The sequence below is a fragment of the Tupaia chinensis genome, unplaced genomic scaffold (assembly GCF_000334495.1).
Source record: "Tupaia chinensis unplaced genomic scaffold, TupChi_1.0 Scaffold000478_3, whole genome shotgun sequence".
Classification (NCBI taxonomy): Eukaryota; Metazoa; Chordata; class Mammalia; order Scandentia; family Tupaiidae; genus Tupaia; species Tupaia belangeri.
This window is the reverse complement of record NW_006159990.1, coordinates 4454610-4480453: the sequence shown is the minus strand read 5'-3', so window position 1 is coordinate 4480453 and position 25844 is coordinate 4454610. Positions and strand designations below refer to the sequence as shown.

Genomic DNA, 25844 nt, shown 5'->3' with positions numbered 1-25844 from the left:
ATTATTTTTAAAAAATAAGCATAGTATCTATTTTGATATACATCTCCTAGGTAAGGGCTTAAAAATAAAAGCATAAAATGCAAAAGAAAAAAATAACTTCCTTAAAATAGTTTCAATTTTTCTTAGAAAATGCATGAAAACACAAATTTTGTATTAGGAATAATGTTTAACATTTATATAAAATTATTTATTAAATAAATTACAGAAATGTTTTGCTTTACAGAGCAGCAATAAATTAATAATAGAAAATATTTTCATTCCATTTTATAATAATATGAGGCCTTTGAAAGTTTTCAAAAAATTATGTCTTATGAAAAGATCATTAACGAACGGGTTTCAAAAGTTTTTGCACCAAATAAACTCACAGTATAATTCTATTCTCTGTCTACTTTTTAAAGCCACCTTATAGACTGCAATAGATTGCAACACTTGTGATCAACCTCGAATAAAGGTGCTTTGATTCTCAGTCTGCTTGAATTTAAATCCATTAAGACTTGTTCTGGCAAATTACAAAATATAGTGAAATGATGTGATTTGTTTAGGCATCTTTAATAATGTTCTATTGGCATTTTTTAAACTATAGTTCTCAAATACTATGAGCTTCTTACCTAAATGTAAGAACTCCATTATTTCATACATTGTTTGGCTCCTAAAAATCTCTAACGTAAAAAAAAATGTTGTAAGTGAATGTAATAACTAAATAATCTTGAGTTCTGTAGCTAAATTAATGATCGTAAGATTAGCACCTGAATGAAATGTAGTACCTTCCCAATCTTACAAATTTCCATCCAAACAACGTCTCTAAGAATAAGTGGAGATGACACCCCTAGTTCAAATGATTTAACAAGGAATAACTTTAAAAAAATGACCAGAAGTCTCTATGACATTATGATTTACTGACTGGCATATTAAAAAACAGAAGTAGCAGGACTGAACTGGGCTTAGCTCTGTAAATTCTCAGGGCAAAGGGTCTGAAACTCACTTAGCATGTCATGAAATGACACTTTGGTCTGTGTCTCAGTGTTACTAATCTAATACGACTTCTGCAGATCATAAAGTACAATTGGCCTTTTCAATTTAGATTCAAACACCTGGCTAAATCCATTAACCAGTGATCCCATGAAGCAAAATTCGCTGCCTTTTAACCAATTCTTTCTTTTTTCTATATTATGAAAAAAACTCTGAATGACACTTCTAAAAAAAGGAACAAAATCCATGACAAAGTAATATTTAAAAATTGTCAAAAATTATTTCTGCTTTCCAAGCAAACTTTCCACAAATTTTTGACTAGACTGTGTAGAGTGCTTATACAAATTGATTTCTAGAATAGGAATTTCCTGTCCTTTCTGGAGTGGATGTGTTTGTGTGTATTTATGTTCAATAGATTTATTTCAAAGACACTTTGGGCAAACTGACTATTGCACAAAATCACAAAAGATTTGAAAACAAGTGCAATTTAGTTCACCACTGCCATAGCATCACACCACTAACAACAAAACTTATTAAGCCCAGGTTTTGCTTCAAAAATAATTGCTTCACTGACTGAATTTAATATCTGTATGTGCAGATGTTGCATATAATTTATAAGCAAGGTTACAACTCTAATAGTTACCATATATATGTGTGTGTGTGTATATATATATGTGTGTGTGTGTGTGTGTGTGTGTGTGTGTGTGTGTGTGTGTGTGTATCAGTTAAATCCTATAGAGGATTTAACAACTGATCAGAGAAAGTGAGATGTTATAGATAATTTCTCTTTGGTCTTTGAGCATCATTTTACTTTATAAGGGTGCTTAGATTCTGACAAATGTGGAATAAAATAAGAAGAACTGACTAAACACATGTTTAGTGTCTTGGTATGATTAGGTTCAGGAATACTGCCAGGAGGAAGCTTTGTGTACAATTTCATCTGATTGTAGTTACTTGTCAAAAAAGAACTAAGAAGAAAATATCTTACTGATCAGATACTGTCTTTTTAAGTTTGCTAGAACAGAAAACATGTTCACTCTCTTAATAAATACAAATAAACAAGACTGATGAGGTGAACAAAAATCAATACACAGATTCCAAAAATTTTACAACTGTTTATTTTCAGTTCAAACATGATTGATGTCAATTAGATGCAGATCTGTCCTGGTGATTCTCATGAAATCCACCATGTCAGATAATCACCCCCATGAAACTCTGAAAATTTAACGCTATGCTTTAACCTGTCTTTTTCCAATGTATGCTTACATTCTACACATTTTTAAAAATGATCATTTTATGTTTATCACAACTATTTTCCCCATTTTTGTCAATGGTAATGTTTTCATTGCAAAATACAGTAGCTACTTAGTATTGTTGCTATAGCATTTATGAACATTGATACATTTCACCCTCATTATTGTGAAAATTTTTTAAAAAGTACAATAAAAAAATCCTTCAGAATAAGAAATGCACAAGATACAACTTAAAATGTAATCTTTAGTTTAAAAAATATGAAAAGCTCGATTTAGAGACAAAAAAGACTATTCAATTATAACAGACGTTACTAACTAGAAAGAAATTGAGCTTTTAGACAAAAATGCTTTAAAAATGATAAACAAATACAGCTTTTCTGTCTTGCTCTCTAACAAGCCCAATCTATTTTTTATAATCATAAAGAAATACATTCTGCTTCATTATGCTTTGATGTGAACCAGTAACTTAGAATTGCCTTTGGAATTTATAGCTCTTATTAGCAGAAACAAAGTCTTCCAGTTCTGTGACTAGGCAATGCATTTAGAGACTGAAGGAAGTCAAACAAGAAGTTGTTCTGCAGCACAGTCAAGCTCTGCATGTAAAATGTCATGACATGTAAGTGAAAAAATACGAAGTTCATTTTGTGTCCAAATGGTAAATCTATGGCTATTGCGAAAATCAACTAAAAATATCGGGCGACAAAAGGATATATCTTCACTTATTTGAACAGCACACACACACACTCACACTGTCCATCACTCACTTTTTGAAGTGTCAGATAACATTATTTCTCAAGTGACACACAGGGCTTCATTTGCTATGCATAAGGTCAGTGAATATTAGCTTCATTTACACTTGGCTGAGAATCAGTTGGTGTCAACAGTAGAAGCTTAGTTCCTCCACTGAACAGGGTTAGAATCTGACAGAAAGCTGCCACTGAAGAAGATGGATGATCTTCTTTCTGACCCTGCTCCCCTAAAATGTCATAGTTTGGGTCTCTTTCCATCTCTACAACAAAAGACCCTCTCTGAGCCTCCCAGTGGCCTTCAGCTTTATTGGTGCTAACAGGTCCAGACATTTTCATCGATTGGATTCTCTACCTTTTAAACACAAGAGTTTGCCCTTTTTGGCTAGCTAAACCTTGGCACAGATGTCTTTTTTTGTAATTGCATCTCTGTTGTCTATTGGAAAGGATGCAATCGTACAGGCAAGCATCATGTCAGCACAGAAAGTGCTGAACTGTTTATCTCAGTTTCCCAATGTCGTCTTAATGAATGCAGTATGTCACTAATCTGTCAAAACTAACTTAGATAATCTCAATACATTTCTAATGGGAATCTTAAAATTCCATGCCCTTCTGATGATTAATACGCAAACAGCTATTACACAGAACTACTTATTTGGTCTTCAGGAAAGCCAGGACATATTTTTATATGCTTTTCTATACAAAAATACATCATGACTTTAGTGACGACTCATAGTAAGTGAGAAAAAAAATGCTTTCCCTATCACTTTATATAAGCAGCTATTGACAACCATATTTGAAAACGTATGTTCCAAAGACATTCTACATAATGTTCAGAACTCTATTTGCTTCCTGTTAGTGGCTGATGTGACATAAAGCCTCTTCTGACTAAAAAGACACATAAAAATATTTAATACCTAACAAGGATGCTATAGTTCTGTGGTAAATTAAATGCTGTTTTGAGATCCTGGCTAAGAGCTGCTTTAAAATGTTGGAAATTTGTTAGTGATATTTGAATAACTTGGAAGAAATTGCATAACCTCAAATTCCAGTGTTCAAAAACACGTACACTAAAGAATGAAAAGACTTTACAAACAGATTTGCATGCAATGCATTTTAGCAAAAATGACTCAAATATATATGGATTTATAATTCTAAAGCTCGAAAATATTAGACCATGTAACTGTCAAGATTACTTATTCCATGAAATTATTTTTAACTTATTTACATATTTGGAATTGCAGAGTTAGCCAAAAAAATATATGTACATATGAATATTCCAATGATTAGTCAAAAAGGGGATTTTTAAAAATAAAAGATTTGCTAAAAATGAAGTTAAGGATGTAATAATTCTAACTCATTTTAATCCTTTTGTTAGGTCATACAGCACATATAACATGATCATTTTTAAGCATTCTGAAATAGAAACTATTAAGCCTATATTAAAAGATTCTAAAATTCTGTGGGGTTTTTTTAGTGCTAATGAATTCATTCAAGCTGAGAATGACAAATTCAATTCAAAATAATTACCAAATAAAGTTTTTGCAGCCTTTTTTTTTTTGTTCTCATGGTATTATTAACAAGCATGAAAATGCATTTGTTTACTAAGGTGGAAAAGACCATCAGATATTGCAGATATTCAAGGATATATATATATGCAAGAACATAACTCTCTAACTTTTAATAACACATAGGCTAAATGTCAAGGGTTCTTAATTTTTATTTTTAATTCTCTCAAGTAACTAATGTTTTCCCAAGAAAAATTCCAGTAACTTCTAGTATGTCTATGCATAAGACCTGTATATTTTTATTTTTAACACTCATTATATAAAACAGAATGAAAAGAAATCAAAATTCCCCCTCTAAGATATAAATCAGAGAAAACAGAAACCTGCATTTTTTAAGAAATCAAAATAGGGGCCTGCAGGTGGAATAGTGGTTAAGGCACTGGACCCCCATGTGGCCAACCATGGTTTAAGTACCAGACACAGTGGTTTGAAACTCACACCGGACACATGGGCATACATGCTCAAAATCCCAAGAGGAAATTAGACAAGGGACTGTGGTGTGGCCATTGCTCCTAGAGGGTGATTTCTTGCTTTCTGTCTATGTGTCTTTCTCTCCAGGGAGTGCAGATGCCCTAAGGAAAAACTTCTAAATAAAAATACTGGGCCAGTCACTGGCATGGTGGTTAAGATGGCTGTATCCCACACGGCCCTCTGCACATTTAGAGTCTCTGATCAGCAGCTTGAAAGACACGTGGGCTCCTGTGTAGTGTGCCCAAAGTCATGAATGAAGAATGTTGGAGAAAGAATTGTGATTTTGGCATTGTCATCTCCCTTAAAGAGCGATTTCTCACTTTCCCATTCTTTCCTTCTTTCTCTCTGTCTCTCTGGTAAACTCACATGCCCTATAACAAAACTAAAAATAAAAAAAAGAAAGAAAGAAAATGAATTATTATTCTTTTTTAATATATACTTTTTTTTTTCTTTGAGAGAGATTTTTGTTATAGGGCCTGTGCACTTGCCAGGGAGACAGAAAGAGACAGACATCAAGAGGTCACCCCCCAAGGGAGGATGGCCATGCCACAATCCCTTCTCTTCCATTCTCCTCTCAGTATCTTGGGCACCCATGCACACGCACCTGGCATGGGTTTTTTAAGGCATAGGGTCTGGGACTCAAACCACAGTCAATTACATGAGAGTCCAGTGACATAACCATTATACCATCTGATGGTCCCGCTTACTGTTCTTATTTAGTAGCTATGGTGTTTAAAATCTAAAGATAACCTTAAAAATCAGCAAGTTATTTATAAAACATAACACTTCTAAAAATAAAGAAAAATAGCACTCCCACATTAAATAGAGGATCATTTTATGTGCTCAACTGACCTAAACAGTCTTTTCATATTCTCCTGAGTATGTCCATCAATCAGTGTCAACATTCTATCAGATTTTACTCTGACTGGCAAGTGACAGTTTTCTATTGACATTAATGAATAATAAATAACCATGCCCTTTAGGATAATGTGAATAAAATGTATATTATTTTCAATGTAGTTTACTCTATATGCAAAACCATACTTGGTATCTTACTGTGCTATGTTTCTTTATTTTTTTTTCCATTTTATACATTAGAAAGTGTTAAAAAAAAAAAAGGAAAAAGAAAGCTGCAAGAAAAGATGTGTGCTTAATGTGAACTCTGATATACATCAGTGTTTTGTTTTTCAACAAGTCAAACTTGTCTTAGCTTGTATCATATATAAGCTTAAATGAGCTGTATTCACAGGCTCCTGAATATTTATGCCTTTTTCCAGACCTCACGTGTATAGTTTGTTGTTTCTATAACAGAGTATATAATGACAGAAAATCCTTAAAAACTAAAGATCAGAAGAAGTTATGTCAGTTTTCTAACCTTGCTCCTCCTTACGTATTCACCTTTCATCCTTTTCCTGGCAGCAAAACCTATTTAAAGTATTGCTATATTCTCATTTGTTTTTAGTCTCTATTTCTCCTTCTCAGACTTAAACATACAGAACAGTTATAGATTGGTTTTTATAAAAATAAGAACCAAGAACTTTAACTATTAGGTACTCATACAAACATCTTTACTAAGTTCCTTTACTGTACTGACTAACAGTGGTAATCCTATAACTACACAATCACAGATCATATGTTACAAAAGGGACTATAATATTCAGCTTTGGTCAAACTGTGTTTTACTTCCTTAGCATTATAAAAACTAGTCAGAATTCAAAATGTGAAAGTCTTGAAATAGATATTATGATTTGTAGTTTTTACATTAAAATTTACAAATTTACCTTTCCATTATTACATTTAGTAAGTTTAACTTTATAAGTGTTTATAAATAATGAACATATCAATTTTTTGAAAAGGTACATACTACATTTATTGTTATAGTTAATTAAGAACTCTACTAGAAACTTAAACCAGTAAATAACAGCTCAAAAAAACAGATATGCCATCTTTAAGTCAAAATACCATGATAATTATAAGTAACAGTTATTAATAAGGATAAATTTCTTATTATTTGACCATTAATATACATAACAATAAACTATGATATGTAAAATCATTATCATATATGAAAGCAAGTGGTTAAACTGTTGCCAGATATATAGTTATTTTTCAATAAATAAGTATGAAAAGGAAAATGTATTTTCACTATGTTAATCTCTTAGATGGGAAAATATAATTCAAAAAGTTCTATATCAATAATAGTGTAGAATGTTTTGAAAAGTAATGAAAAGCTATTGCCAAAGTCTAAACCACCATAAGAGAAGATGCAAAAAAAAAAAAAAAAAAAAGGAACAAAACAAAACAGAGGGATCAGGGATGGACAGAAACACCCAGTTTACTATAATGAAAGATTGAAAGATGAGGCATATGTGAGAAAGAAGGATGAATACACGTAAAGCGATGGCCTGATAAATAACCTTGAAAGTCAATAAGAGAGCTATTTGAATTTGAAGTGATTGGAAATGCTGTTTTATTGGAAAAGATTACAAGGGAAGAAAATGATTAAACCATTATGTTCAGCCCTGGGAAACACAGTTCTCTTGCATATAATGTTTGTTCATAATAAATATTAGATACAGTTAGAAGTATGTGCAGGGGAGCAAATGTAAAACATTCTTGTCAGATTTCTTTTGCAAAAATACTGTCTCGACATAAATCTAGAGCTACACATTTTCCCAGCTCCATCTCACAGCCTAAACTAAGTTTAACATGTGTTAATTTTAAAGGTCAGTTTTGAGAAATAGATTTTGCAGAAGTCTGATTGTCCCTCTGCCCTTGCAAGGGCAGGGGCGTTAAAGTCTGAAGGCTGCTTGGAGAAAATATAGTTAGAAACCACAAGGTTAACAGCAGAGCTTCTGCTCCGCCCAAATCCTAGGTTTCTTATAATGTAAGAGATGCTTGCTGTTCTCATTCTAAAATATTTACATGCATTAACCACAATATTCATAAAATGTGTTAATTGCAAAAATTTTACCTTATTTGGATCTAAAAGACTGTAGGAATGTGGACTATCCAAAAACGTGAAATTTGCTTTTTTTCTTCTTTTACCAGTCATAAGTAGTTTTCAAGTATTCCATGTGGTATAATTTACCAAAACACATATGTGATAATAAAGGAAGAAAAGTTTGTTTATAAATGTTTTATTTTGTGAAGTAAAATTTAAAATCTTTTTAAGTTACCTTTATTTTGTTTTTGTTTTTTTCTTTTTAAAGTATGCAGTGATTCAAAAATATCCTATGGTTGTTTCATTCTCTTTGTAACCGTTAACTGAGATTTCCACAGAGAAGAAAATTTTAAATATTCAGCACGTACAAATTAAGGGATTAGTGTATAGTGATTTAGAAATCTAAAAATGGGTCAAGGAGAAAAATCAATTTTGTTTTCTTGTTCTATTATGTTGACTCATGTGTTTTTCCTTTTGGTGTTGCTAGAGGTAGGCTGTGTGTATTTATACATATATATGTCTGTAGAGATATGTGCATATGTATTCATTTTACATGTGTGCTTATGTGTATTTTATATGTGCATGTCTGGTGTGTGTGTGTATGTGTGTGTAACATTGGAAGTAGAAAGAATAAATTGTGCTTTTGCTTTTTTTCCCCACAAGTTTCCTTCTTTCTTGAGAGAACATGCTGGAAAGCATGAGAGACAGAGCAGTAAATATCCTTGACAAGATCTTGTCACATTATTGAGATCCCTTTGCTCCAGCTTCTGGGCTACTCAGGACCATAAGAGCATGCATTGTGTGTTATTTCTGTTGACTAAGGATCTGAACTCATAGCCATCAATAAGGCTTCCAGCACTGTCCATCAGTAAGCTACTACCTGTGTCATTGCAGATAGGCTTAATTTTATTTTTGATCTGTCATTAATGAACTTTATAAGGACTTTTCAGTTGTTTCAGTTGTTTAGTCAAAAACAAAAACAAAAAAATTCCCGCTAAATTATTTTTACCAACCTTTAAGATATAATCAAGCTCCGTAAATTTGATTCTACCAATAATTGTCTTATAAGAGACAATCGTCTGTCTCTTATAAGACAATTATTGGGACCAGCAGTTAGTGTAATGGCTATGTCGCTGGACTCCCATGTAGTTGACCACGGTTTGAGTCCCAGACTCAGCGACTTAAAACTCACACCGGGCACGTGTGCATATGTGCCCAAGATCCCGAGAGGAGAATGGAGGAGAAGGGATTGCGGCGTGGCCAGCCCCCCTGGGGGGTGATTTTTCGCTTTCTATCTTTCTGTCTCTCTCTGTCTTTCTGTCGAGCACACACGCCCTGTAGCAAAAAACCTCTCCAAATAAATAAATAAATAAATAAAAGAGAGACAATTATTCAAGGAATACAAAAATGTCCACAGAGCATTTCCTACCAAAAACAAAGAAGGAGGGGCAATAAAGTTTCATTACAAAGAATGCTTCACGTGTAATAACACCTCACATCTCTTTTTAAAGATAATACTATTTTATAGGAACATCTCAACTAAATATGTACGTTATGTAGTATAAATTGTTTAAATTTCTTAAAAGTAAAAGATATAAAGAAATATCTTCTTAAAATCCATTAGGTTTGCATTTAACCCATCCATTTGTTTAAATTAATGTCATCAGTCAATATTAGATAAGATAATGCCATTTGGTATCATTGTCAATATAGGAACTAATTCGGCTAATAATAGTAAACTACCATTGAAATAAACATAGAGCATTTAAATCACTGGAAATGCAGAGTAGTACAGTGAACTTATTAAACTTCTACTTATACTTCTTAGAATAAGCTTTTACTATATCTAGTGGTTCCTAATATAAGGAATTACATCTACCACTCCACACATATCCCTTCTTTCTCTGTTCCACTCTCTTTTAAAAGAATGATCATAAAAAGTAGTTTTTCAACATAATAGATCTTTGACTATTCAAATTTAATAATGATAAATGCAAGAAATATAGTTGATAATTTTTTCTAATTGAGGTTATACTATACTAATACAAGCTTCATGTTGTTTCTGTCTCCAGGCCTAGGCTTTTTGCAAAAGACTGTAATTCTGTGTTAATGGCTTCAGTGCAAGCCTGAGGCTAACACCATCTTAGGTTAGGGACTAAGGTAGGTGTTAATTAGGTGACACATGAAACAAAATATAAAACACTTGTATGTGTCTTTTCAAAGCTGCCTAATTTTCTCACATATTGAAAGCAAGAGATAAGATAATTATAAACTGTAAATAATTAAAATGAATGAATTAAATGAAAAAATTCAAAGTACAACTTATAAAAAATATAACCATTTAAAAACTTTCAAATTACTATACTTCAGAATGTATGTTTTCCCTAGGTTTCTACTTATGCCATTCAGTGACACCAGACTGAGCAAACTAAATAATAAACCTTCCATACTTCACAGAATCACAGAACGTGAGGGAAAAATGCACATTTGTTTCAAGAGATGTATGTATTATTCTGGATTCAGGAAATGCTGTCAATTGAGATTAATGTTGTACACATGCAGATTCTGTAACTTTTGCCAAGGTTTATACCACAGGTGGAAAAAAATTATGCCTACGACTCATCAGTTTGACCTCAACTCAAAGCTGAATTATTATTTATCAGATTAAAAACAAACACTTACACGATGTGTGCATATTACCTATATTTCAAATATTAACCTTACATAAATATCCTAATAAAGTCATGTGCCCATAAACTAAATTGATGAGATTTTTTAGGGAAGGGATAATTTAAAGTTTTATAAATGTGAGAAAAATTGAAATAACATTTCTGAAAATTTTCATTCTAATTCATTTATCAAATTTCATATTCAGAGACAATTATTAATTATACAGCTGTCAAAGTTCTCCCATGAAAACAGTATTCATATTATTTGTACAGTATCACCATGAATAAAATATTTCACAGATTAATGGTAATTGTCTTAAAGGGAATGGCTAAATTTTGTATTAAAAAATAAAATTAACTGTAAAAATTTAGGACATCATTGATTTGTATTACAACACTGCCTTCTAGAAATTGATGCCAATTTAAACTTCCAGTAGAAATATAGAAAGAGTGACCATATACTTGCCAACTCCAGGTTAATTACAAATGTTCTGAAGTCATACAGTGTATATAAATCATAGAAAACTAAAGCTGGTACATTAATTTAATATTTCCTTCCATTTTTCTTACTCTTGTCTCTTTTTCATCAGTTCTTTATTCTACTGACCCTTCTTTATTTACGGAATTAGTACCATGTTCAATGCTTGTGTGTACACAAATAAATGGTGAGTAGAAAGTAGAGAAATTTTAATTGAAGTTTACAATATTCAGATAGGAATTGTGAGATGATTATCGTTTTAAGTGTCACAATTTTATTATTCCACATTTTTAGAAAGCCATAAGCAAATGTCTCTGGAAAGTACACAAGACTTGATTAACAGTGAAGCTCCTGGGGAAAAAGACTGTGATGTTGGACACCAGGGATGAAACATGTTCTAGAGCTATACATATGACCTATTTTATAATAAAGCAAGTATTATAAGCATCTCAACATGAATAATTTGAATAAAATATAAAAAATTGCAACAATAGTATAGATATAACTCAAATAGAAGAAAACATTTCAATATCATGTGGAATTTATATAACTTCTCATTTTTAGAACAAAGTATACTACTAGCCTTGGAAGGCTGATTTTCATGTTTTCTCTCTCACTTTTTTGTTGTTCTTTTTGCAACTCAAGCCAATATTTGCAATATAATTTGGAAGCAAAACAATATAATTTTATGACAAAAGTCACTCTCCCATATTAAAAATAATAATAAAAAATAAGACCTCAACTTATAAAATACTATTAGCCTCTTGGATCTGCTTTTGAAGACATGGATAATGGTAAGGAAGGTGAAGTGCCCTTTATATCTTTAGAGGGAAATGGAGAAACTGAAAGGAAAGACACACAAAGATAGTGACAGAGAATCGGACTATGCTAATGAATATAGTTACATGAGAGTCTTCAAAAATTATGAAAAATATGTATTAAGAAAAAAATATGCATAGATTTTCAAAAAACTGCACCAAAATACACTTGTATTTTAATTCCATTTTCAACAAAGTTTTTTGAAGTTTCTTCATATTATCTTCATAGAGATAAATTTCTCATATCTAGAGCAGAGTCCTGTTTTCTTTAAATTATTAGTATATCATCTTTATATGTGCCAGAAAATGAAATATATAATTCAGAGTTCTGATACTCACAAAGGCATGAGAAAAACTACTCATAGAAAATTACTCCTATATACCAAGTAATAGTAATGAGAATTTGAGTAAGGTCACACTTGGGTTGGCAATGGGTATAAATAAATTTTTAAGACATTTTATAAACACTTATTAAAAGACTTAGATGGTGCAAGGAACCATGCTATATGTACTAGAGTGGGTGGATTAAAAACGGTTTGTGTTTTAGAAGCATGAAGCTAAAAGAGGAAAATACAAATAATGAATAAAATCAGATAATATATGATAATTCTTATGGGGAAAAGGCAAAATATTCAACAGGAAGATCTTCAAACAGAATGTATGAGGCATTTACTGTGTATATGTGTGTGCATGCCTATATCTGTGTATGTGGTTTTTATTTTTAGTTAGGGACTTGCTGTGTTGTGATTTTCCTGCCTCCACCTCCCTGAATAGCTGGGACTGAAGGTTCAATTGATAATTGGGGAGGCGTAACAGTTCAATTGTTTCTCTGATTGTCGGGGCCACATGTTAAATAATGAGGCATCACAGACATGTCTATGGGGGTGCATAAGGTAGAGTGAGAGGCGAGTACCAAATAGAGGAAACAGGGGCTTCATGTTTGATAAATGTGTGACTGCAAGTACGAAAAGAAGATCAAGGCCAAGATAAAGAAGTATAAATGCCAGCCTAAAAAAAATAATTTTAATAGGTAATGAGGAGCCTGAAGCTTTCTGAATAATAAAGTTGTACTGTGTTTCACAAAGTGCATTTTGAGTGCCATTTAAAGACAAAGTGGAACAGGGAAGAAAATTGCAGAGCAGATTAAATGTTTAGGATACAGGAATGATAGAAACAAATATTTTGAAATTATTATAAATGTTCAGATTTGTCTCACATTTTTAAGAAAAAAGTTTATTTTTATAAAATTGATTAGGAAGAATGACTCTGAAGCCATACCACCTAGATTAAACAGAAGTCTAATATTCTCTGTGATTGTGGGCATTTAACTCACAGTGCTTCAGTTTCCTTATATAAAATAGGTTAATGTATCTCATATGCATATATAATAATTATTGTATCTAATGGAAATAACTTATTAATACTTCAGTGCATTTTTTCTCTTACATACTGGGTAAGAACAGCGCCTTTTAGATTAATGAGTTAGTAGTGACACCTCCTTACAAGATTAAATGAATTAATACAAGTGTTTTATCACTTAAAATAGCACTTGCTAGCTATGAATAGCTGAAAGCATAACAAATAAAATCTATAAGCAGCTTTTATTGAACATCTTGAACTTTCCCTTTTATATCATTTAAACAATACTTACCATTTATACTGCTCTATTACCTAAGCCTTATGTTTTATACAGGAGCTAATTTTTTAGGAGATATTTGCTATTGGGTGCATGTGCTCACCAGAGAGAAACAGAGCAGGAGCTAAACTCAATTTAAAAATCCATATTTTGAAGATACAATTTCAGTTGTCTTTGTATGAGCTATAATATAATTCTATTATAAAAAGTTAATATTAAACATATTTAAAAACACTGAGAGAACAAATCAATCATTATTCTTCTCACAATGACCTATTGTATCTTAATCCCACCACTCTGATACATTCATTCTTTTATTTATGCTTCTATCCGTTCTGTTCTTTTCCTTATCTTTTCATAAATCTCAGTATCAGTGTATATCAAATTTTATTTTTAATTGAAAATTAATACTAAAACAATTCAAAATTTATATATATATATCATCATTGATATTTTAAAAACTATGTTTAATCAGGGTGATGTACCTTAACTTTGGATGTTTGCATTATTTCCAACAATTCAAATGATACATATTGCTGGCAAGAAAATAACGTTAGGCAAAACGATCTTCTCTGTTTTTTGAAATAACTTTTTAGGTAAATTACTAGTGCTGAAATTACTGGATTCAATGTTATTTAACTCTTTGTGACCTAAGAGATATATGTGCTTATTAATTCACTGCCTTGAGATTTCTTTACATTATTAATAATAAGACAATAGCAAACATTCATTGATTATTTGCTATGTCCCAGATACTATCCTTAGTGTTTTTAACAGGCATTATTTCATTCAGTTCTGACAAGAGCCCTATGAGGGAGGTACTATTTTTATTAGCCCCGTTTTATACTTAAGAAAATTAAGGTTTAGAAAGATTGCCCTACTTTATGCACCTGTAACTTGTGGAACCAGAAATATAAAATTCTATGACTCTAGATTCTGAGCTATTAACTCTATAATATATCTTACATTTTTGTATATGTTTTATTATAAATACTATATATTTTAAGGACTCATTTATTATCATGGAAATTGTTGGTATAAATGACATGCTATATGTCTGTGAACATAAAGCACAGTTTTCAAGAATCAAATAAAGAAACATACTTTAAATGTTAATGCTATAAAATAGAACGTATGTTTTAAGTTATAAACTATATATAATACATGTGCATAAATTATATATCATTAAAATAATAATAGACCTGTTAACTTATTAAAAGAAATCATTAAGAAACAAATATGAGAAATTTCTTATAAAAACAACTATAAAGCTTTAATCATTTAAATTCCCCTTTGCAAAAAAAATCAAAAAGTAATTTCTAAATCTTTCTTTTCAGAACATATAAATTAAAAATGTAAATAATGCAAGCAAATCACTTTTCTATTTTCTGATACATGTGTATGTAAGTTTCATTACATCTTTGAATTTTCTACAGTTAGGGCAATCATATATTTTATGATCTAAATCAGAAAGAATACTTCTTAAAACAAAGAGTCAGTGTTAATAAGTGAAATAACTGTGCCAAGCAAACTGGGCATATGGTCATTTGACTAAGAATAAAGTTTTATTAGTTCTTCAGTCCTTGAAATCTGCTGGTTGAAGTCTTGAATACTTTTAGGGAAGCAGTATGGTATAGCGGCAGAATAAGAACTGGTAACAAGGATTCTAGATTCTCATCCAATTTTGTTACTTAAAATATCTGAGCTTCCATTTTTATATGTTAAAGGAGAGAGCGAAAAAAGAATGATACTTTCCCATCCTAGTGAGACGGTAAAGATTAAATAAGAAAATGAGCTTCTTTGGTCAGTGTAAACTGCAAATTTCCTCTGCAAAACCAAGTTATAATACCTAGCTCCACATGTTGACAAACACTATTCTACTTTCTAAATGGGAAAACAAACTGTACAGAAGCTACAAAAATTCAAAATACATTCCAGTATACAACGTTACTCATCTTCCCTGAATAGCTGTGTATGTAAAAAGCAATGTTCTCTCAAGTTTTAAAATAACTACACGTTTTAAAGAAAATACATTGGCTAGTTTGTAAAGTTGTTATCCTAATAATAGGGTGAGTTTTTTAAAGAGGACTTTTGAAATAGAAGCATGCTGGAGCTGGACATTGGTGCAGAAATAAAAAACTAAGCACTGCAAGTTCACCTACATGATTAGGTTCTGAGTTTGTGTCCCAAGACCTCCCTGAGTATGCTGGGCAAGCACATGCCCACAATCTGGGGCTGGCTGAAACTGCGGATTGATCATGGTGTCAAAACCCTGTTGGAGGTGCTATCTGTCTTTCTCACTTAAGGAAGTAATGATTAAAATACAGTAAGATTTAGAAAATGAAATAGAACAATGTAAGTAATTATAACCATATGTTTTAAAATGAACATAAAGAGATATCTTCATAAAAATTATATATTTAAGAATTAGACAGAAGTTCTCTAAATATTAGAAGACCTGAGAAATATGTGGATTTTCAAATTGCTATCTTTTCCCCCAAAGGATTGAAAAAGAAAGCTTTTATATCAATTGATCAAAACTGTAATTGGTTTTCATATTTATTCATATTTTATATTATCCTCCAGCAAACATCGGAATAGCCACCACTCCACAAAGTGCCCAAATAAACTTGCCTTTAAGTGGCTAACCACCGTTATTTGGCTAGGGACTCACTAGCATCCTCTCCCAAACACATTAATTTTCTTCAATATGGGACTTGAATTTGTTTTCAAACCCTTAACAGGACCACTGAAAGAAAACAGGAGGAATACTATAAAGACAGGTCTGGATAGATTCCAGAGGCAAGTACTCTTACAGCAATGCATTGGAATTGTGCCAAGCAAGGAAGTGTTTTTGCAAATGAACATAGTTTCATAGATAAGTATAAGTTATTTAAATCTTTTGTCAAGATCGCTAAGGCTAAAACTTAAGAAAGTTATGCTATAAACAATTTATTTGACTTAGAACAATGTATATATACTCTATCAGTTGAATCATAAGGAAGCATCTTGCTTCCTTTAATCATTAAATTCTTCTTATTAATGTTTAATTCCACTTATTCAAAGAATGAATATAGATGATAATGGTATAACTTTACTTTTTAAAGTATCTAGTTTGAAGGTGGTGATAATTTTACTATTCAAACATTTTAAATCTCGAAACTAAAATAAATAAATATGAGCAATTTAAATAGTACCGAACATAATGAAATGATTTTTGCTCATTTGGAAGAAATCGAATTTTTCCTTAATCGTGAATATATCTGCTTATTGTGATTAAAGATTAGGTTTTTTTCTTTGTTAAACTAGATTCTATACTTAGAAATAGAGACTTCAAACAGTTCCTGCTTGTATTTTCTTAACAAATATGTGGAAATCATTTGAGTCAAATACACAAAACAAACAAAAATATTTTCATTTTTTAAAAAATCTTTAAACCTTAGAAGAGTAGGACGTTTAATGTTATTCCCTAGTCCTTTCTCAGCTTTAATAGTGCACTTTTATATATATGTCTGCTGTATTTGTTATGTGTTTCACTTTTATTTATGCAAAACTTTTAGATTTCGCTTCCACACGAGTTAAGATCTGCATAATGTTAAAAATTACTGGTTTTAGTGCTGAAATGTAATAGTGTTCTTGAATTTTATTTTTATAATAGTTACTGCTGAATCTACCATCACTTTCAAGTAACTGTTGTTAACTTCTAATAAAAAAAAAAGTCTTTCCTTGAACTGATTAGGTCACTAAGAATATTTCTATACTTAGTGGAATTGCATTCTGCCTAGTATGGAATAATAAAGCTTTTCAATTTTCACCTGTGGTGCAATCTACAAAATTTTATACTCTTTTAGAAATGCCAGTGAAGGATGAAGAAGACAGAGGGAGACAGGTTTGACTCCTTCAGGGGATATAAAAGGAGGCTGCTAAACTGGCCTATGGGACCTGAACCTAAAGCATCTCCATTCGTTCTACTCAAAGCTCACTTCGCAATGTCAGCTATGGTGTAGATGATAATTGAGCACTGGATTATAGGTACTTGAAATGCTTAGCGACCATCCACAGTAAGTATATAATTCTTTAAGCATGTCAGAAAAATATATTTGCTCACTCTTTCAGAAAAGTGTATCCACAGAAATACAATGTGAGCTACAAAAGTTAATTTTTAAATACCTAGTAGCCATAGTAAAAATGAGTAAAAAGAAACGGTTGGAATTCATTTTAATAATACATTCTGTTTAACCCAATATTTCTAAAAATATTATAATTTCAATATATTATAAATATTCATATGTATTAACACTTAAACAGTATAACATTTTTAAATTAATGTTACATTTTTCTGAAGACTATGCTTTTGACATCTAGTTTGTAATTTACACTCACATCTGAATTTAGAGTTGCCACTTTTCCAACCCTAAAGAGCTACATGTGGCTGTTGGCTACTGTATTGACAGCACAGATCTAAATATTTCTAAATTATTACTTACTTTGAAAATATACTACAAGAATGAGAATTTCATAGGAGAGTAATATAATTTATACATAACGTATGGAACATCAAATATGTAAGTGATATAATTTATATAGAATATACAGAGACACTAAACATATATGAGCAAGGTATGTAAGACCAGCAGTGAAACTGCATATCTGTTAGGATTCTCCTTGCCTCATGATAAAAACTAGGGCAATATAAAAGGCCAGACTCTGGAGTCAGATGCTCTAAATTTGAATTGAAGCTAATGCAAATATTACTAAAGTGACTATAAGCAATCTATTTGGCCTTGACAGCCCATTTACTATTCTATAAAACAGAAATGATAATGATATCCTCTCTCAATGGACAAGCTAGTGTATGTAAAGCACATAGAAGACTAACAGTACACAGTAAGTTATCAAGAAAATGTTGTAATAGTCATTATTAATAGGTGTAATCCCCTCTAACTTGGCTAGAAATTGCAAGTTTATGATACTGGCTTAAGAGCACAAATAATACATAAAATTATTTTTTAATTATTGTGATTTATAAGTTTAAAGACACATAAATGATGTAATTTCAGTGTAAGATATTTTTCAGGATACCTCTGAGCAGAAAAGTATCAATTATGACAGTCCCTGTGACATAGTTTTTAAGAGAAGAATACTGGCTGATTATCTGAGTACCTATTACTCTGTAAGAGAAAAATCCAGTTTTACAAAACAATAAAAAGGTTTACTAGTTCATATACTATTACTATTTCAGGACAAATAGAAAATGTCCCCTAGATATACTGTGATAAGTAAAATTTTACTTTGGCCAATTTCCACAAAAATGTGGTCCATTTTAACATGAATGATCCGAAAAGCACTTATTATTTAGTTCATAAAAGAATTACAGTTGTAGAAAAAAATATCCACAGTTATTTATTAATTGAAATTTGATGATCATGTATCAAAATTTTACTCTTTATGAAATATCATTCTAAGTTTGTAAAATGCATTTGTTTATGCCCTGCTTATCTGCAGAGTTCTTATTAGCAGTTTCCTTAATTTCCTGTTTTCTGCAACTTACAGACTCAGATAATATGGGTTTAAAAACAGGAGGGATTGCATGTCATTAAATCCTGATTAATGCCACCTATATCATCCCAGGCAGAAGTCTACCTGCCCATCACATCTCTTAAATTCCATAGCCCGACATGCAACTGTGGACTTCCATGTTAAGCATATGACAAATTAACTTTTAGCCACAAATATCATTATCACCAATACTTACTGCATGCAACTTAGTTCAGATACTACTGTAGGCAATCGGGAAATTCAATAGTGACTTTAAGATCTACCGAATTGGGCTGCTGCTATGGAATAGAGTGACTTGTTCAAATAATTACTTAAAATGATACTGAAATAGAAGAAAATGCAAAGTAGAATTTTAATAGTACATATTACTTACGTTCACAAGTGTCCCCTTTTTGCTGGTAGCCTGCTTTGCAGATACATTTTCCAATGGGCACTAACCATTCTCCTTCTGCGCTGCAGTGCATCCTGGGGGAGTTTTCCGCCTCTTCCTCTGCACTGCTGACACATGTCCCTCGAACCTCAACTAAAGAGGAAAATTCTGAGCCGGTCACTGTATCTGGAAAGATAGCTAAGTTCTCAATAATGGACCAGCACTTCTTGTAGTACACTTTGACAGAAACCAAAGCTATGCAAGCCCCTACGTCCTGAAAGGCAAGATAGAATCCCTTTTTGGACAAAGGTCCAATCTCTCTCACCTCAGTGTTAAGCTTCATCTTTCTTTCACCAAGGTCACCTTGGGTAAAACTTTCATCTGCAGCAATGGTGTCTATTTTTACATAGAGATTTTCTCTTATATTCCTGCCAGTGTCGTAGTCTGTTTCATAATAGTACAAATTAAAGGTTTCCTTGCAAGTTCCCAGTACTCCAGGAAGACTGTTACAATCCCTCAGGGTGAATTTCAATTCTACAAAAATCCTTTGTGCATTGCCTTTCGAAATCCAGTTAGTCCGCAGCCAGTTGTTTTGGTTGGGCTCCATGACCTGGCACACCTGATATGTTCGTATCGGGGTATAGTTCTCATCCAAACCACTAATTTCTTCCCACTGTAAAATTTTAAAAAGGTCATCAGTCATTCAGCAAAAAATAACATTTTTCTTTTGAAAGTTCATGAGGAATCTTTATGATATCATGGAAGATTTTGAGAGTTAGGTTGATTCCTACCCTAGCAAACACTGTAAAGCAGAAAACGCAGAATTCCCTTTACAGGATTGTCCTGGTGGTGGGACAGCATTTATGTTTCTTGCATTTTTTTGTACCTACAATAAAGATTTCACTTTGTTTAACATGTGTGAGATAGTGTATTAGCATTTCTTTTTACACTTGCTTTTGCCCATATTCTCCACTAAGATTACAATGTCTTAGACTAAGATCACAACTACTTAAATTAACATTTAAAGTATATACATAAGGCTGTATGGCAGAATTTTTGATAACCAGATGACATTTTTAGTGTTCATTTTATACTTAAACTTAGAGAGTACCTAAAAACTTGGAGTAGAAAAATGCCAAACGTACTCTGAAATATAAAATGATTCAACAACATGTTGATATTTATAATGTAAACTATTTTACAATCTTTTTGAAATGAGATATAAAGGAGTAGCATTGTACAGAGTTCTCTATGTACTCCCGTATTAAAAATATCATTGTGTATGAAGTCAAATAACTATAAATTAGAAGTTACAAAAGTGTGATTCATCTTTATAAATAAATGACTTTCAATAGACAATCAAATCTACATGGCAAATGAGCATGCTGTAAAATACCAACCAACTTTCTCTTAGAAAAAATATTGGATGTTTTAAAATGTCCATTCATATGCTAATTTAATGTATACTGCAAGAAAACCCATATTGCATGTTTCACAAGAAAGGAAAAAATTAAGAAATTTAAAAAGAATTTGCAACAATTTCAAAGATGATTAAATTCTATATAATATTAGCTACTACTCATCAGTAAATGCGTTGGCTCATTCATTAGTAAATACATTTATTTCACCTAACAGCCTTGAAAGCCTAAAATAAGAGTAGCTTATTTTCTTTCCTAATATTTTATGAAACTTCTCATTTTTATTTATGATGGCTTAATAATGAAAATGTCATCTATTTCTATTTATTTACTTAAGAAGAAATGTCAAATATAAAAGTATGTTAGTATTAAATCCAAAGTCACAATCATGTAGTATTTTAACTACAGTTTCAAGAACAGATTAGAAAATAAACCAATCAGCATGGGGTAAAAGTTTTATTGGTAAAATTTGATTAGAGTATTAATTTATTAAAATATTCTGTTCAATGTTAATACCTACTTTTAACACTGGTCCTTAGAAAATTAACAAGACACAAATCAGCAATATACTGTAATTCAGAAACTTCCGTATGATGGCTATATAATAATTGCTACAAGCTTACTGTACACACTGTAATGCAGCAAAGAACTTATTTTCTTGTTCAGTTTTCACTCAGTACATCTTGCCTTTGTGACTAGTTAACAGTGCACAAATTTTTCCTTTGTTTCAGGTAGATGCTTCTACTCTGTTTGATTAGCACTCAGTCAAAAATACCAAAATTCATCCATCTGAATGGGTAGATTTTGGTCTCTTAAAGATTGAAATTCCTAAATAAATAAAATTGCAATGCTATCTACAAGAAAAAATAAATCTCAAAATACAAATGTATTCTTTTTAACAATACCATACTTTGAATAAACCAAGGCTCACTACAAAAAAAAAAAAATACATCTGGAGAACTTCTTTATCTTCAAAACCAATTATTTTATTCTATGTATGAAAATCAATTTTGATATCTACGAAACCTAGTTAATTCTAATTCTTATTTAAAAGATGTATTCTTGAGGGGAAAATTTCAAGAAAACCCATAAGAAATAGTGAAGCTACATAAATGCATTTATCTTAATTCTTGTTTTATTATTGTACCTTCTAAGAGACTGCACTCATTTCCTCAGAGACACCATTGGGAAAGATGTCCTAATAAAGATACTACATTTTTCTAGTAAGCTCATAAAGATATTTTCTGAAAACTTATATCTTAGTAAAATTTTCTTTCCAATTAGATATGTAATCACATGTGAATCAATCCATTTCATATGTAGGAAAATGCTGTCAGTCATCATAATCATTATCTGTTAATTCCTACAGATAAATAGGGTTAACTGTTAACTCAAGAGACTTTGGACTGATACACTGTCCATTTGAGTCCAAGATAACACTGACAGTCATAATTTATCACTTCATGAATTACATGGGTGGAATACTACAACCATATATCAGTTTACTTTTTCTCAGAGATAAAACCATCTTCTATCTCTATTTGTTTTAATTGATGGATGGTAGAAAATGGACTACATCTGTCATTGGCAAGAAAGGTGTTTCATTTTTTATCATGAACATCTTTCTATAAAGTATATTATTTTACTAATGGAAACTACTTTCAAGAAAAGTGTTACACTCATGCTTCAAAGACAGTGCACTTTCTATATTTTATCTGTAAAGCAGTTGCGGTTTTTTTTCATAATTTCTTGTGACCAATGCATGTAACTACAATATAATCTGGAACATTCTTTAAAAAATAATTCAATGAAAACTCTGAATGTTTGAAACATATATGTGTTGTTGCATATTTTATTCTTAAGCCCTCCTTTAGTTCATGTCATGTTCATATCATGAAGTTGTTGTTCTACTCAAAAATCCTTTTTAGGCTTTTATTTTTGTCTTTACAAAATCTGCTAATGTGTCTATATCCTCACTTATAATCCCCCCTCTTTTGACTCTATTTTCTTAATATGCTGAATAAAAACTTAAGTAATAATGGATCAATTCTCCTTTCTCAGAGCCTTCTTCCTTCATAATGATGAAGGACGTGCCCTTTCTCACAATTAAAACTAAGACCTGAAGACGTGGATATTGAACTAAATTTAAGTAATATATCTGCCTGAATATATAAAATATAATGACCCACCTTTTTGTAGAGATGACATATTTTGATAGACTTTCGTTGGACAGTTATCACTCATATTTATAGTAGCAGATTTTTACTGTAATCTATGCAATCTCTGCCATCACTCTTGATTAATAACAGCAGATAGCACATGATATAAATTCAGACAAGTCAAATAACCTCGTAATAGCAAAATGTTGAACACATTACATTTTTAGTTACCTTTGAAAGTATATATTGAATAATGCTGAAAGTGCTTTTTAAAGAAGAAAACAGATTACATACTGTTTTTAAAAATTGCACACAACCTACCTGGTGATTATACTACAGAAGTATAAAGCAACTAAAGACATTTAAGTGAATTTGTGAAAGGGGTGTTCCCTGTAATTAGTTTGTCTTTATATCTTGGACCCTGAGATATGAATCCACTCACAATAAGAACAGAAAAAACTATGGTTATAGGGATTTTTTTTTTCTTTCCCCAAGTCCTAAGTATACCTCTCTATTCAGATAATACAGTGTCTCATTATAAACACTACAAAATATTGATTGATATATTTGGAATTAAAACAGTTTAAATATAATGACTGTGAACAACTCCCTGGAGCTAGGAGAAGGAGATTTTGTTACTTACTTAAATAACTGATGATATTTAGGAGGAGAAGCACTTACCCCATTGGGTGGAGAAGAAATCCATTCCAACTCTGTCTGTTGTGCTTTAGAATCCAGAAGAAGTACTGAAAAAGGAAAGTTTTATTTCCAAATGTTACATGAAAAGTTTGAACACATTTCTAACAGTTTAATGTGGATCTAATTTTTACATAATTATTACTTTATAACTTAAGATAGTTAATTATCTAAACGAATGGTGCAATAAATAGCTTATACCACTATCTAAGGGAAAGATATGCTAAAACCCCAATATTATATTTGGTATTTTTAATTAAAATACTACAAAAAATTTTAAAATGTATTAGTATGAAACCGAGAATAAAGAAACGTGATATATGAATATTGACTCTATACTAGTTATACATCATAATTTTGTAAACTACTGGGCTTTCTAAACTTTGTTTACTATAATAACATGAACATAATGTGTAATTCCCATATTACTCTTTAGCCAGTCATTAATTTATAACATTCTACCAGGTATATTAGTTATTGTCTTGTGAGAATTAAAATGTATTTTTAATTTTCCACACATAATATTTTTTCTTAAAGAGTATAGAAATGTTAAAAACTATGGTAGGTAATGCTATCATGAGAAAACTAAATAGTTATTTACAAGATAATTTTATTTCTTCTGTATTTCTGTGTTAATGAAACATCATGTTTCAGTATTTTATTTCTAAATATTTCAAAGTATTAGCTAGTTTTCACAATGGTATATTTGAAGTGACTTAACTTCTAAAAACAGTTATATTCCATGTCTGTTATCAAAATGCATAATGCAATTAATTTAATACTTACTTATATAGCATGTACTAAATGCTCCTGATGGTATTAATATGAAGACGTATTAGAATATCATACATTAATAAGCACCATTCTTCTACCTTGATACATTTTATTGCTTTTTCAGACAATTACTCTCTCAAACTACTCACTTTTTTGGTCAGTTACATGAGTTTTTACATTTTAAAAATACTTATTTCACTCTACAGCATTTCGACAAATTTATCAATTTGCACAGGAGAAATAGTAAGTATAATTTTAAGTATTAACATCAGCCTCAGCAAATGTTAAAGTTGACTTAAAATGCATGCTTATGTGAACTTTGAAATATTGAAAAAGTCTTAATCACTAGGTTTAAAACATTTGTAAAATAATAAAAAATCTATTACACTAAAAACAAGGAAACCGTTGAGTATGTGTTTAACTACTTCTCAATAATCGAAGTTATTCTCGTAACTGAAAATAGATATAGAGACACTGGTTATGGATTTGGGGGGTATTTGGGGGAATGAGGGTTGTTAAGTGTTTTACCAGACTGGCAGGAAGACATGACAGAAACAATCTTGATCACAAACATTTGACTCTCTTTCAAGAACACACCCCACTTTTAAAATACCTATTTGAATTCCAACTTGGAGCATCAGTAAATCGTTGGATTAGTGGATGATATGAAAAGTAATTACTTACGTTTATTTTATTTTTGTGTTCAACAATACAAATGAAGCATGAGAAAACGTGGTTTTTATAAGGTACTCTCCTTTTGAGGTGCCTTTTTTTTTTTTTGGTCATCTATACTGACAACAGACAACTGAATTTAATCCAGATGACCATCTTTAAGTGTTTCTCAGTGAAATAAACATTGCGATTACTGCCTATTGCTGTTCTTTCACCCCTCAGCTCAGCCCGCGGTGGAAATGTGGGATCGAAGCAGGACGGTGATAATAAACCAGTTAAGAAAGGAAGAAACTATCAAATTTTAACAAAATAGAAACCAGCCTGGGAGAATTTAATCAGAAGCCGCTCTAAAGTGACCAGTGTGTCTCTCTCCCCACCTTCCGCTCGCTGGATAAACCCTCCAGTGAGCGCTTTCCCCTTCCCGCTCAGAGCAGAGTGCCAGCTCCCTTTGCGCCCGCAGACTCAGCCCGGCAGCCGACCTGGACACCAGGACACAGGCCCAAGGCAAGGGGTTCCCGGCCCGCTGGCGGGGCCGGCGGGGCTAAGGGAGACAGGCGAGACCATGGGCGCGCCCGGTCGGGCCGGTCGCGGGCAGCGCGGGCAGAGGCAGGCGTCCCGGGGTCGGGGCGGGGCCGTCGGCGGGG

General features: G+C 31.7%; 1 protein-coding gene across 4 annotated transcripts in view; it reads right to left on the bottom strand.

Annotated features, from left to right (window-relative positions):
* EPHA7 (EPH receptor A7) overlaps window positions 1–25844 on the bottom strand; it is a 192924-nt gene that overhangs the window by 164376 nt on the left and 2704 nt on the right. For all 4 annotated transcript variants that reach the window (XR_003550634.1, XR_003550635.1, XR_003550636.1 and 1 more), the window contains exons 2-3: window positions 23740–23804; window positions 19485–20154 (exon numbers count right to left, since the gene is read on the bottom strand). Coding sequence is in view for 1 of the 4 variants with exons in the window: in XM_006156112.3 (XP_006156174.1) it covers window positions 19485–20154; window positions 23740–23804 (735 nt within the window). In the remaining 3 variants the exon portion in view is untranslated. The remainder of the gene's footprint in view (window positions 1–19484; window positions 20155–23739; window positions 23805–25844) is intronic.